This window comes from Vulpes lagopus, chromosome 3 (genome assembly GCF_018345385.1).
Source record: "Vulpes lagopus strain Blue_001 chromosome 3, ASM1834538v1, whole genome shotgun sequence".
In the NCBI taxonomy this organism is placed as follows: domain Eukaryota; kingdom Metazoa; phylum Chordata; class Mammalia; order Carnivora; family Canidae; genus Vulpes; species Vulpes lagopus.
In genome coordinates, this window is record NC_054826.1 from 52,971,609 (window position 1) to 52,986,825 (window position 15,217).

The 15,217-nt window shown below is 49.9% G+C and overlaps 2 protein-coding genes across 9 annotated transcripts in view; both read left to right on the plus strand.

The window, feature by feature from the left end:
- The window catches only part of MCC (MCC regulator of WNT signaling pathway), a 309,780-nt gene that overhangs the window by 184,429 nt on the left and 110,134 nt on the right, over positions 1 to 15,217 (plus strand). The gene's annotated exons all lie outside the window — the stretch shown is intronic.
- On the plus strand, positions 6,045 to 10,990 carry LOC121486951 (copper-transporting ATPase 2-like). The gene is given in 8 exon segments (XM_041748459.1): positions 6,045 to 6,485; positions 6,487 to 6,583; positions 6,586 to 6,985; positions 6,988 to 7,113; positions 7,116 to 8,770; positions 8,772 to 9,015; positions 9,223 to 9,459; positions 9,462 to 10,990. Coding segments are annotated over 8 exon segments (4,236 nt in total). The 5' UTR covers positions 6,045 to 6,159; the 3' UTR covers positions 10,613 to 10,990.

A 15,217-nucleotide genomic window follows, 5' to 3' on the forward strand; every position in this document is an offset into this window, starting at 1 on the left:
GCTTAACTCACCTAAGCTTAACTGCTTAACTCACCTAATCTTTGGTGAGATTAGGGTTGAGGATAAAGACTTTGAAGTTATGAGGTAAGGAGATCTCTGTGGTCAAAAGGCTGTGGAGTCAGAAGATGGAGGAGTACCGTATCTTAGGAAATGTAGGGAAGTGATAGAGGAAGAACTAGAAGGAGACGTAAACATAGTGTAACTTTCTTAGAACCTAAAATTGTGTTGGAAAGAGACTTTAATGTAGTACACGTTTATATTAATTATGAAAGTGCTATAACATTAAGGAACAGAGTACCACAAGAGTTTCCTTTTTAACTTTCCTTTTTTTAACTTTGATTCAGTTTAAGATTCTAGAAGAGCTTCCTCAAGGAAGTGCCATTTGAACTGAGAGCTGGAGGGTAAATAGGAATTTACCAGATAAAGGAGGAGATGCATTCAGGGGAGGGTGGGGGAAGTAGATGCATTCAAGGAGATAACAAGAGATCATCATGTATGGAGGGCCCAGAGGTGTGAGATGGAGGATGGAGAGGTAGACAGGAGCCATAGCATGCAAGATCTCATGGACCATGTTAGAGAATTTAACCTTTAGTCAAACATGCACAAGAAGCCACTAAAAGGGGCAGCCCTGGTGGCGCAGCGGTTTAGCACCGCCTGCAGCCCAGGGTGTGATCCTGGAGACCCTGGATCAAGTCCCACATTGGGCTCCCTGCATGGAGCCTGCTTCTCTCTCTGCCTGTGTCTCTGCCTCTCTCTCTATATATATCTCTCATGAATAAATAAATAAATAAAAATCTTAAAAAAAAAAAAAAAGAAGCCGCTAAAAGATTTTAGTAGTTAAGGATGGGGATGAAAGGATCAGGTTTGCATTTTGAATCATCATTCTGTAATAAAGAGAATCAGTGGATCAAGAATGATTGGGGGAGGCCAGCTAGGAAACCATTGCCAAAATCTTGGTGGACTAGGATCAGGGTGGCAGTGGTTAAGATCTAGAAAGATGGAAAATTGGCAAGATCTGCTGAAAGATTAGAAACAGAGGGGAAGGGGATCCCTGGGTGGCGTAGCGGTTTGGCGCCTGCCTTTGGCCCAGGGCGCGATCCTGGAGACCCAGGATCGAATCCCACGTCGGGCTCCCGGTGCATGGAGCCTGCTTCTCCTCTGCCTGTGTCTCTGCCTCTCTCTCTCTCTCTCTCTCTTTCTCTCTCTCTCTCTCTGTGTGACTATCATAAATAAATAAAAATTAAAAAAAAAAAAAAAAGAAACAGAGGGGAAAAGAAGTATGTGTGGAAATGTTCCCTAAAGTGTCTGGATCAGTGCTGCCGAGTGCCAACACAAGAGCACAGGAAAAAAAGGTGGTTTTGCTTGAGTTTTGTTTTGTTTTGAGGGAGTGGGAGTGCAGGATGTAGCTCCTGTGTTTTGTTTGGACATAAGTTTGTGGTGTCTTGAGGTATCTGGGTGGAGATGCTTCAGAAGGCAGCAGGTAGACATAAGAAGCCAAGAGGGAAAGGTCTAGGCTGAAGAAAAGCAGTTAGGAGACACAGGGTTATGTGCAGACAGTCACCGAAGCAGTTGGAGGCCATGATAGAGTGAGGAGTGCAGAGAACTGGGGCCTGAGCCTTGGGGGCCACCAGCCAAAGAGAGACCTGGCAGAGCTCCTGCAAAGGGTATGCTTCTCATTGTAGTCTCCGTTTAAATGCACATCCTTTGAAAGCATCTCATGAATGCCAGTCTGTACCAGTTCCTGTGTTGACTCTGTCACTGCCCCATTTGTCTCCTTGCATCAAATTGAAAATTTTTTTTAAAGATTATTTATTTATTAGAGACAGAGAGAGAGAGAGAGAGAGAGAGAGAGAGGGAGAAGCAGGCTCCATGCAGGGAGCCTGATGTGGGACTCCATCCCAGGTCTCCAGGATTACGCCCTGGGCCAAAGGCAGCACTAAACCGCTGAGCCACCGGGGGCTGCCCTCAAATTTAAATTTTAAATGATGTATTTCTAGTTATTTGCTTGACTGATTATCCCACTATACTCCACTGGGCAGAAGTATGTATATCTACTAGCAGATCCCCAGAGCCCAGAGCCCACCACTGGGCCTGGCACATACTGTATGTTCAGAGATGTTTGCTGCGATGAACAAGTGAAGCCGTCAGCAAGTCCATCCAGCAGTGAGCCAGCCAGAGCTGTAGCGAGGAAACAAGGAGAGCCATGTCTGAGAAGTCAGTGGGGCAGAGAAAGCTCTAAAAAGGAAGGGGTCAGCAGGATGGATTGGTGCTAAAGCCAGCAAAGTCATTGAGAGCTGTATACTGATACCTATATGATCCCAACAGAAATGGAGTGAGGATTGGAGACACCTCCTTGGTCCTCAGGCTCTTGGCTTCAGGCTGAAACGGCCTCTCTGAAAATCACCTGAACCTGTGTATCTCGGGCCCTAAGTTAGAACACACGCAACTTCCTAGGACTATCCCAGCTGTGGGCTCAGGTTCCACATGCTGCCATACCAGCGTCGCAGTCTCTAACCCTGGTGGCCCCAGGCTTCTGGACTTTGCCTTCCAGCCTCGGGAGTGAAAAGGTACAGACAGCCAAGAAGTTCCAAAAGCAAAGAGATACACCCACACTGATCCCTCCATTCATGTCTCTGAAAGTGTACTTTATGAAATATCTGCCCCACACACCAATAAATTTTCTCAATCAAGTGAGGCTGGGGAGTAGAGGGATAAACCTACTTAAATGGGCAGGGCATCTTTACTGTGGGACTGCCTGGGGCTCCTAACAGAGCACTCAGTAACCCAGGCCATCTACTGGGGGCTGGTGTCTGCCTGTCTGTGTTAGGAGCTGGCTTCATTTTCCCAAATTATGAATCTCAAATCCTTTCTGTCCATCCTTTTCCTCATTATAAATATATGTTCGTTATAGCCAGTGATAGTATCTCTGCCAATGAGACGGAGCTCTTGGAGGGAAGGGACCCCATCTGTCCAATGTCTGTACGTGTTCTCTGCCTACATAGTGGCCTTGATTCATTTATTCAACAACTCACTGGGTGCTATGCAAGGGACTGGGGGCGGGAGACACAGGCTCTGCCCATGGATCGCTATACACTCCCACTCCCATGTATCACACTGAGAGTGACATCCCGACTCCTGACTGTGGACTGTAGGCCCCCACAGAACTGGCATCCCCCATCTTGGGCCGCACCGTCCCCACCACCCTCCCATCCCTGTCTTACTCCCAGCTCTGGCCACACTGGCCTCCACGCTGCCCCTCACACCCAATTGACTTGTCTTGTCTCACTGCTCCTCCTTCCTGAAGTGCTCCTTCCCTGAGCCCATCCGAGGTTTCCTCTGGCCCTGGTTGAGCACTATGGCCTTTCCTCACTGCCAGGCACTATCCTGCCTTTCTGGCTTCATTTCTTCTCTCGACACTTAGCACTTCCTGGGTACGTTGTGTGTGCGTTTATTTTATCGTATATACTCATTGTAGCTGGTCCCTCCCACTAGAATCTAGGATGCAGGCCCCGTGCAGGCAGGGATTAGAGCTATCCTGTTTGCCAGTTGTAATGGCATCTGCACAGAGGAGGCACCAAATGCCGAGTAGAAGTGAATGCCGTCTTGGAGCTCACAGTTCTCTGGAGGATGCAGACAGGCAAACAGGGAGTGATGACCATGGTGGGGTAAGGACCACACCAAGAGGTGGACAGGGGCTTCTAGCAGCACCCTGGGTGGAGGGGAGGATGGCAGGAACATTGGTGAATCCATCCCTGAGGTTGTATCTCGCAGAAAGCTGGGGGATGGGTGGAAGTGATGCAGGGAAAGAGCAGGGGCAGGAGGAGAGCCCAGGAGGCAGAGGGCCTGCACCTGCCAGGTCCCCAGGGAGGGTTCTCAAGGAGGGCAGGCACAGGACGGCCAGGAGGGAGGGGTACATCAATGCTGCTGTGGAGTGCAGCGCCCCCCTCCAAGTCGTGTGTGTGCTCATCAAAACTGTGTGTCTTCCTCTTCTTACTCCTTTGCCATTTTCCAATTAAACTGCTTCAATAGGGCAAAAAGCTTCCATATATAACACCACTATAGGAAATCGTTAAAAAGCAACCATTTCATTATGGTTGCTATATTTGCAAACTTGCATTATCCACCCAAAGGTTTTTCTTGAGTTGGATTTTGCTTGAGTTTGCTTGCATTATATTTGCTGATCTTCAGTTAAGATAGCTGGAGTTAGTCCAATCTATTCCGTTCATCAGAAAGCACTTGTCAATTGTTTTCAAACCCCACGCATCAGAGTCTGGCTGCCCCTTCAGTAAGCTGGCTCCTGGGCACTGTCCTCAGGCCTTGAAGGAGTAAACCAGCAATTTAGAAAGTGCTTTGACTCACCTAACCAGTCCTAGGAAGGAGAAGGATCAGGGCAGTGTCACATTGCATCTTAGAAGAAGTTGCTCTGTTCAAACCTGGTCACAGTTTGGGAGGAAAAGGTAAATAAATGACAAAGACAAGGTAGGAAGGAATCGTGGCTTGGAACTTTTTTCCCCTCAATTTGGCAAAGAGCTCTAGTTAAGAGAGGCCAGCAATGATAGGTAACATATTTTCCTTATTTACTTTGTGTCAAGTATTTACATGCATTCCTCCTGTTTAATTCTCAGCCTTGAAAAGAGGCCCAGTAAAGCTCCCCATCCATAAAATTGGGATAACAGGGTTCAGAGGGGTCAAGTCACTTGTCCAAGGCCACACAGCTAATCAATTGTTGCTGTGGTTGGTGCCTATGTCTCTGGAGGGCTTTGCTCTTACATGCCTCTGCCTAAATAGTGAAACATGCCTATGGTTAGTGTGCTCTGCTTCCTGCAGTCCTTCGAAGTCTCTAGTGCTGATGGGAGAATTTAGGGAGCAGCTGTACCATCACAGCATCTGGCTTAATAGCAGAGTGTTTGTTGTTCATTGAGATTTTGCAGACCTCCATCTTAGAAAACAACACTCTGAGGCCAAATGATTCTGGGTGTCGCCATAGAGCAGAACACAGATGTGTGTACATGGGCTTATGGCAGTGCGCATGTTAGTGCATGTGTGGTGTGTCTCTAGCAGGCTGCTTTCCCAATTCTCTTAATGGAACAGCAGAACTCATCTGGAGTAGTTGTTCATAAAGCAAAACCCTTGATCCAATGGGCCTTTGCACAGCCTGTGTTGGGTTCTGCTCCTTATTTTGAGATCTCTTCTGGTTTCAGGTGAGAAATTCTTATTTTTCTGGAATCTAGCAATGCTAAACTACTATCCCCTTAGGAATGAAAGGAAACATATGATACCTTGTTTGCTGGTAGGATCATTTAGATAGAGATTTCCTCCTTATGGGTAGTTTTTGGAGGACGACCAAGGAAGAATTTACACATGAAACCTGGCTCTTTGGCACAGCTGTGACTATGAAATATGTTTAACATTAAAGCCAGATTTTCCTGGTTTCCTGGCTGATGAGGCTTAATGGCTTCAGGAAAAATGTTCCAAAGTGTCAAGCAGCCACTCCCAGTGAAGAGAAGGGGGTTCCGGGCAGGGAAAGGCAGCCCTACCTCCTCAAAAAAAAAAAAAAAAAAAGATTGCAGGGTTGGAGAGAAATGTTTACAAAGGGAAAAGGAGCCTATCTGGAGAAAATTTGCATTTTGTTAGGAATGCAGGGACCAGATAGCCAGTCATTCTCCAGCAAAGAATTTTTAAAAGACAGATTATTTGTAACCTGATTCTGAAACTTGGAGAAACCAGGGCCTACCTTGGAAAGGTTAGATGGGGCTGAAGACAGCGCCTTGGGTAGTCTTGGTAGATGGAATGGGCTAAGCCCTTTGTGGCCTTCCCCCCACCCCCTCCTGAATTGAATTCCGCAGCTTAATTTCTCCCAAGAGGTTCACGGTGTTGGTCATCCCTGAGAACCAAGCCCAGAGGAGACTTGATGTTTTGCACATTGACTCACCAGAGGACTCTCTGAGGTGGCTGTGTGCTTTCTTCTTGGAATCTGAGCCAGCCTGGTCAGACAAGACCAGTCTGTGAGAAGAATAAAACTAGGGTTCCTGGGAGCGCGCTGGGCTCCAGAGGCGGAGGTGCTTACGTGTGGGCTCCGGCACTCGCCGGCCGGGCTGGGGGCCGCTGAGGGCACGCGTGGGGCCGTGTGCAGAGGTCCTCGGTGCCAAATGCAGTGTGATGAGCGAGAGGGTGCCCATTGGCTGGAAGCATATCCCGTCTAAACTTTCTTTCCCCACTCGTGCCTGGGAACCAGTGATGAAGCAGAGCTTCACCTTTGACAATGTTGGCTACGAAGGTGGCCTGGACAGTGTGTGCCCTCCTCAGATGGCCACCAGCACCATCAGCATTCTGGGTATGACCTGCCAGTCATGTGTAAGGTCCATCGAGGGCAGGATCTCCAGTTTGAAAGGCATCGTGAACATTAAGATTTCCCTGGAACAAGGCAATGCGACTGTGAAGTATGTGCCGTCCATTCTGAGCCTGCCGCAGGTTTGCCGTCGCATTGGGCTTCAAGGCCAGCGTTGCAGAAGGAAAGGTTGCCTCCTGGCCCTCGAGGTCCTCGCCTGGCCTCGAGGCTGTGGTCAGACTTTGGGTGGAGGGCACCCAGGCCCTGACAGGACCTGCCAGTCCTGTGTCAGCTCCATCGAAGGCAAGCTCGGAAAGCTGCAAGGGGTAGCAAGAGTCCGGGTCTCCCTCAGCACCCAGGAGGCAGTCATCACTTACCAGCCTTATCTTATTCAACCCCAGGACCTCAGGGACCATGTAAACGACATGGGGTTTGAAGCTGTCATCAAGAACAGAGTGGCGCCTGTAAGCCTGGGACCCATTGATATTGGGCAGTTACAGAGGGCCAACCCAAAGATGCCTTTGACTTCTGATAACCAGAATCTCAATAACTCTGAGACCTTGGGCCACCAAGGGAGCTATGTGGTTACCCTGCAGCTGAGAGTCGACGGAATACACTGTCAGTCTTGTGTCCTGAACATTGAAGAGAATATAGGCCAACTCCCGGGGTTCAGAATGTACAAGTGTCCTTGGAGAACAGAACGGCCCAAGTACAGTACGACCCTTCTCGTGTCACCGCAGGGGCCCAGCAGAGGGCCATTGAAGCTCTCCCACCAGGGAACTTTAAGTTTCTCTTCCTGCAGCAGCAGCAGGAAGTGAGACAGGTAACAGGTTTTCGGCATGTGCCGCCCCCGCCCCCACCCTGAGAACCCCGGCACCGGGCAGGTGCAATACTGTGATGCTCGCCATTGCGGGCATGACCTGTGCGTCCTGCGTCCAGTCCATCGAAGGCCTGATCTCCCAGAGGGAAGGGGTGCAGCAAATATCTGTCTCTCTGGCTGAAGGGACCGCAGTGGTGCTCTGTGATCCCTCTATAATTGGCCCGGAAGAACTCCAAGCTGCCGTCGAGGAGGTGGGATTTGAGACTTCAGTCCTCTCTGAAAACGGTCAGAGCAATCATGTTGGAAACCACAGTGTGGGGAATTCCTCGGTGCACACCACAGCCGGTGTACCTGTGTCTGTGCAGGAAGGGGCTCCCCACGCTGAGGGGCTCCCTGGAAACCACAGCCCTGGCCGCCTGTCCAGGTCCCCACCAGCCTCTACCCCTGTGGCAGCACAGAAGTGTTTTTTACAGATCACAGGCATGACCTGTGCATCCTGTGTGTCCAACATAGAGAGAAAGCTGCAGAAAGAAGTAGGTGTCGACTCGGTGCTGGTTGCCCTGATGGCTGGAAAGGCAGAGGTGAAGTATCACCCAGACGTCATCCAGCCACTGGAGATCGCTCAGTTCATCCAGGACCTAGGCTTTGAGGCGATGGTGCTGGAAGACTACGCGGGCTCTGATGGCAACCTGGAGCTGATCATCACGGGGATGACCTGTGCATCCTGTGTTCACAACATAGAGTCCAAACTCATGAGGATGGCCGGCATCACCTATACCTCTGTGGCCCTTGCCACCAGCAAAGCCCACGTGAAGTTCGATCCTGAAATCATCGGTCCACGAGATATTGTCAGAGTTATCGAGGAAATCGGCTTTCATGCTTCCCCGGCCCAGAGAAACCCCAACACGCATCACTTGGACCACAAGGTGGAAACAAAGCAGTAGAAGTCTTTTCTGTGCAGGCTGGTGTTCGGCATCCCTGTGATGGGTCTGATGATCTACATGTTGGTGCCCAGCAGCATGCCCCACGAGTCCATGGTCCGGGACCACAACGTCATTCCAGGACTGTCCATTCTGAATCTCATCTTCTTCATCCTGTGTACCTTTGTCCAGCTCCTTGGCGGGTGGTACTTCTACGTCCAGGCCTACAGGTCTCTGAGGCACAGGGCGGCCAACATGGAAGTGCTCATCGTGCTGGCCACAAGCATCGCCTACACCTACTCGCTCATCATCCTGGTGGTGGCCATGGCTGAGAGGGCGGAGAGGAGCCCTGTGACCTTCTTCGACAGCCCCCCCACCATGCTCTTTGTTTTCATTGCCCTGGGGCAGTGGCTGGACCGCATAGCAAAGAGCAAAACCTCAGAAGCCCTTGCCAAACTCCTGTCTCTCCAAGTCACAGAAGCCACCGTCGTGACCCTTGGCGAGGACAACTCGATCCTCAGAGAGGAGCAGGTACCCATGGAGCTGGTGCAGCGGGGCGATGTCATCAAGGTGGTCCCCGCGGGAAAGTTCCCGGTGGATGGGAAAGTCCTGGAGGGCAATACCATGGCCAACGAGTCCCTCATCACAGGAGAAGCCATGCCTGTCACAAAGAAACCCAGGAGCACGGTGATTGCCGGATCCCATGAATGCACATGGCTCTGTGCTCGTTACCGCCACCCACGTGGGCAACGATACCACGTTGGCTCAGATTGTGAAGTTGGTAGAAGAGGCTTAGATGTCAAAGACCCCCAACAAGCATATCTCCGAGGCGGAGGTGATCATCCGGTTTGCATTCCAGACGTCCATCACAGTGCTGTGCATTGCCTGCCCCTGCTCCCTGGGCTTGGCCATGCCCACAGCGGTCATGGTGGGCACCAGGGTGGCCGTCCAGAATGGCATTCTCTTTTTTTTTTTAATTTTTATTTATTTATGTATTATAGTCACAGAGAGAGAGAGAGAGAGAGGCAGAGACACAGGCAGAGGGAGAAGCAGGCTCCATGCACTGGGAGCCCGATGTGGGATTCGATCCAGGGTCTCCAGGATCGCGCCCTGGGCCAGAGGCAGGCGCTAAACCGCTGCGCCACCCAGGGATCCTCAGAATGGCATTCTCATCGAAGGAGGCAAGCCTCTGGAGATGGCCCACAAGATAAAGACCGTGATGTTTGACAAAACTGGCACCATTACGCACGGGGTCCCCAAAGTCATGAGGGTCCTCCTGCTGGTGGATGTGGCCACGCTGCCCCTCAGGAAGGTCCTCGCCATGGTGGGGACCGCGGAGGCCAGCAGCGAGCACCCCTTGGGCGTGGCCATCACCAAGTACTGTAAAGAGGAACTGGAACGGAGACCTTGGGATACTGCACGGACTTCCAGGCAGTGCCAGGCTGCAGAATTGGCTGCAAAGTCAGTAGCATGGAGGGCATCCTGGCCCCCGACAAGTGCCAGCAGAGCAAACAGGCTGCTCCCCCGGGCATGGTTGGCGGCGTTCCCGAGGAAACAGATGAGATGCCCCAGACCTTCTCCGTGCTGATTGGGAACCGTGAATGGATGAGGCGCAACGGCCTGACCATATCCAGCGACATCAGTGACGCGATGGCGGACCATAAGATGAAAGGCCAGACGGCCATCCTGGTGGCCATCGACGGTGTGCTGTGCGGGATGATCGCCATCGCCGACGCCGTCAAGCAGGAGGCAGCCCTGGCTCTGCACATGCTCAAGAGCATGGGTGTGGATGTGGTCCTGATCACAGGAGACAACCGCAGGACGGCCAGAGCCATTGCCACCCAGGTTGGCATCAACAAGGTCTTTGCAGAGGTGCTCCCGTCTCACAAGGTGGCCAAGGTCCAGGAGCTCCAGAACGAAGGAAAGAAAGTCGCCATGGTGGGAGACGGGGTTAATGACTCTCCAGCCCTGGCCCGGGCCGACGTGGGCATTGCCATCGGGACGGGCACAGATGTTGCCATCGAGGCTGCTGACGTCGTCCTCATCAGAAACGATCTGCTGGACGTGGTGGCCAGCATTCACCTCTCCAAGAGGACCCTGTGGAGGATACGCCTCAACCTGGTGCTGGCACTGATCTATAACCTGGTCGGGATACCCATTGCGGCAGGGGTCTTCATGCCCATCAGCGTCGTGCTGCATATGTGGATGGGCTCGGCGGCTATGGCGGCCTCCTCCGTGTCTGTGGTGTCCTCATCGCTGCAGCTCAAGTGCTATAAGAAGCCCGACCTGGAGAGGTACGAGGCCCAGGCGCAGGGCCGCATGAAGCTCCTGATGGCGTCCCAGGTCAGCGTGCACGTTGGCATGGATGACCGGCGGTGGGACTCCCCACGGGCCATGCCCTGGGACCAGGTCAGCCGTATCAGCCAGGTGTCTCTGTCCTCCCTGAAGTCCGACAAGCTGTCCCGACACAGCGCTGCGGCCGAAGACGGCGGGGACACATGGTCTCTGCTGCTGAACGACCGTGACGAGGAGCAGTGCATCTGAGTGCTGCAGGCGGGTGCGACCCGCTCTGGCTCTCCGGCTCTCCGGCTCCTCAGCTCCTCGGAGGAGCGGCCCAGCTGTCTGCAGTGAGGAGGCGGGGCTCCTGGCCTAGCCCCATGTCCCGCCGGGTCTCGCCCGGTCCCGCCCGGTCCCCAGCCTGGCCACCCACGCTGTGGGCGTGGGCCTGCCCCCAAGCACTGGACCCATGGGGCCAGGACGGCCTGCCCCCCGCTTTAGCACTTGCAGTGACCACTTGTGAGATGATCTCATCAGGACCAAAAACCTCGCTGGGCCTTGCCTTAGGACCCCCAGGAGCCTCACGTTGGGTTCTTCCTGACGCCATAATTTACCTCAAATACACCCACTGATCTCTGCGGGCAAAAAAAAAAAAAAAAAAAGAATGAAACTAGACCATTCTCTTACACCATACACAAAGATAAACTCAAAATGGATGAAAGATCTAAATGTGAGACAAGATTCCATCAAAATCCTAGAGGAGAACACAGGCAACACCCTTTTTGAACTCGGCCCCAGTAACTTCTTGCAAGATACATCCACAAAGGCAAAAGAAACAGAAGCAAAAATGAACTATTGGGACTTCATCAAGATAAGAAGCTTCTGCACAGCAAAGGATACAGTCAACAAAACTAAAAGACAACCTACAGAATGGGAGAAGATATATCATATCATATCAGATAAAGGGCTAGTATCCAAGATCTATAAAGAACTTATTAAACTCAACAGCAAAGAAACAAACAATCCAATCATGAAATGGGCAAAAGACATGAACAGAAATCTCACAGAGGAAGACATGGACATGGCCAACACGCACATGAGAAAATTCTCTGCATCACTTGCCATCAGGGAAATACAAATCAAAACCACAATGAGATACAACCTCACACCAGTGAGAATGGGGAAAATTAATAAGACAGGAAACCACAAATGTTGGAGAGGATGCGGAGAAAGGGGAACCCTCCTGCACTGTTGGTGGGAATGTGAACTGGTGCAGCCACCCTGGAAAACTGTGTGGAGGTTCCTCAAAGAGTTAAAGATAGATCTGCTCTATGAACCAGCAATTGCCCTTCTGGGGATTCACCCCAAAAATACAGATGCAGTGAAACACCGGGACACCTGCACCCCGATGTTTATGCAGCAATGTCCACAATAGCCAAACTGTGGAAGGAGCCTCGGTTTCCATTGAAAGATGAATGGATAAAGAAGATGTGGTTTATGTGTACAATGGAATATTCCTCAGCCATTAGAAATGACAAATACCCACCATTTGCTTCGATGTGGATGGACCTAGAGGGTATTATGCTGAGTGAAATAAGTCAATCGGAGAAGGACAAACATTATATGGTCTCATTCATTTGGGGAATATAAAAAATAGTGAAAGGGAATAAAAGGGAAAGGAGGAAAAATGAGTGGGAAATATCAGAAAGGGAGACAGAACATGAGAGATTCCTTACTCTGGGAAACGAACAAGGGGTGGTGGAGAGGGAGTATTGTGCCCAAGATTGCGAATCCGAGAAACCACCAAGGAGCCAACACTGATGGAAGCGCACGAGGGTTTATTTGCAAGCTCAAGCTTGCCGTGGCCAGTGGGATTGTAACACACATAGAAAGTTGCACAGTCATGTCGGTCCACACGCAGGTGGCCAACTGAATCACGATTCACCCTATAGTGACCATTTGAACTGGCCTATCACTCTGGTCAGAACTGGCACGCAGTTGTGGTGGGCACAGGGCGGGGTTACATTTTTATGAGCCGATTTCCGATTAGGGTGTGCCCAGCGGCTTGACTAGAGTGGGGCAACGCCTTAAGCAAGGTCATGTGGGGGTCATACAGGAGGTGGCACGTGCAGCACAAAATGGAGTTAGTCCTGTTCTGCTTGTCTAGGGGTAGGGGATTTTTGTTAAATTTCCTGGGTCCCACAGGAGGTGGGCGGGTGTGGGGGTGACTGGGTGACGGGCACTGAGGCGGCGCACTTGATGGGATGAGCCCTGGGTGTTATGCTATACGTTGGCAAATTGAACTCCAATAAAAAAAAAAAAAAGGAATGATATTCTTGTCTGCATTTAGATGTGCCATTGATGGCCTGAAAATTCAGGGGGCTTTGAGACTAAAGAGCAATGTCAAAAGTTAAATCAAAGGAGATCCCCAAAGCCAATAATGAATGTGTGCTCATTATAAAATCTATGTCAAGACTTTGTTTAGCTGTTGCATAGAGAGCAAATGAACAGAATGACAGTCTTACATCCTTATGATGAATAAGATCATGATTGCTGGGAAAAAAAAAAAAACGGTGTGCGAACATCAGCAAGACAAGAGTGACAGAGAAGTCCACCTGAAAACATTCTGGAACCTTCCACACAGTGATCAATCTTGAAGGCAGGAAAGGTCACAGCCCCACTTCAGTTTGTGTTACTTTGGAATATTTCCTTCCAGTTGTACTCAGTAATTGTTCAGTTCCCCCAAAGACACTTGGGGTATAAGATACAAATGGCAAGGCACTGATCAACCACGTGTGTTCAAAAATGAGTTCCTGTACATGTTGGAATTCAGGAGCTCCTTTTATAATACAAGGATACAAGTTAATTTTCTAAGCAGACCATGTCTCTTCAGGTTAGATTGGGGTTTTTTTTTGGTTATTTGAAACTCATGACATGTTTTTTTCCTTAAAACCAGCATTATAAAGGAGTATTTGTTTCCAAGACCAGCCTATGAAAAAGCCTGTTTTCTTCTGTAATGGGAATGCAATATGGGACCTCACTAGTGTTACTACTACCCCAACCAGCACTGTGACCATTGTTCCTGGGGAAAAGGATTATGTTGATCACATTTGGATGTCAGAGGCACATCTTCCTCCTTCTCCTGGAAGCTTTGGAAATTCTCTGTTCCTGCTACCATGAGAGCCCCAGGGTCTGGAACTGGTACTGCCTATACTCCACTAGGGCTATTGCTATTTGCTCTCTAGGGCTTGAGACAAGGGCCTGTCTGAAAGGGCTCTTGAGCTGAGATGGGAGATCCAGGCACTCCTTGAAGACCAGAGGTTAGTGAGCTTGAGGGACAGAAGTCAGGGGTGATGTTGTAGTGAAACAAAATGCATTAAAATTGCAAAGTGACCATAGCAAAAATGAAAACAAATTCAGGCTAAGATTTGGCTGAACTAGAAGTCCTGAAAATACATCTTTGTTTCCTTTGGGAAAAGAAACCGATCCCTCTGAGTGAAGTTAGGACCTAGCCAGGGTGATGGCTGGTGGTTCCCACTCTGGCTCATGCCTGTCGTTGGGGGTGGGGGTAGGGGGTGTAATTTGGGTGTGGCAGTGACAGTCTCAGGAGAGCATTCCTGTTCCCACGGCTGCACTGAGAAATGGATCATCATAGGGCACCCTACTACATCTAGACTCTGGTAACCCACACTCTGTCAGACCTTCTGGCATTGAATGGTAAGGTATTTATTTCCCCCTCAACTTTTTATTTTGAAAAACTTCAGACTTACAAAAATGGTAAAACAAATCCCGCTAAACCCTTTGCCTAGATTCACTAGTCATTAACGTTATACCACATTTGATTTTGTGCATATGCAGAATTTTTTTTTCGGAGCTATTTGAAAGTAAGTTGCAGACATCATGATGCTTCACCCTAAATATATCAGCACAAACCTTTTAAGAGCAGGGAACATCTCTTTTTTAACCACAGCACTTTTATCATACCCGAGAATTCTAACCCAGATGGAACGTTATATATAGTCCATATTCAAATTTCCCCCAAGTTTACCATTAATATCTTTTGTTGCTTTTGTTGAATCCAGGATCCAGTCAAGGCTCACACATTATATTTAGTTACCATGTCTCTTCGTGCTCCTTTAATCTAGAACAGATCTCCCACCTTTCCTGTCTTTCATGACCTTGACCTTTCTGAAGAAACCAGGTCTGTAGTATCCTAGAAAGTCCCTCAGCCTGGACAGTCTGATTGTTTTCTTAGTGTTAGATTTGAGGTTAGCATTTTTCACAAGAATATACTTCATTGATGATGTGCCCTCACTACTGTATTGCCACAGGAAGTTCATGTTTGCCCATTAATAACAATGTACCAGTTTTTAGGCCATAACAAAACCATTCCTCTGCATCCTCTTGTCTTCAGGAGACGCAGGCTCTGGGTATTTTATGCAGGGTGCAACTTACGTGGATACTCCTTTCTCATAGACTTTTCTGTCTTCTCCATTTCTTCATTTTCTGTGTGGCTTTGTTCTGGTTCTGCTTCTTCCTTGCTGTGTGCTGCCTGGAGGGAACTGCTTATACAGGAAAGCCACTGCCCTCCTGGGTCAGCCTCAGAGCCACAACATGGGCTGGACTGTCATATCTCCAGGCCATCGCATCTGGCCCCTAAGCAGAACGTCTGGGTTGATGCTGACAGAATCTGTAGCTCCTTCCTCTACTTGACTTGCCTTACAAGGCACGACGTGTGCCCAGTCAGAACAGAGGTAAGGGGACGTGGCCTTGGAAGGCTGTGGGGATTATGGTTATGCTCTGAGCTGCTGTACTGCACAGGTAAGGCCTTTCGACTGTTCCCAGCAAGGCTACAGCTACTTCTGTTTTCAG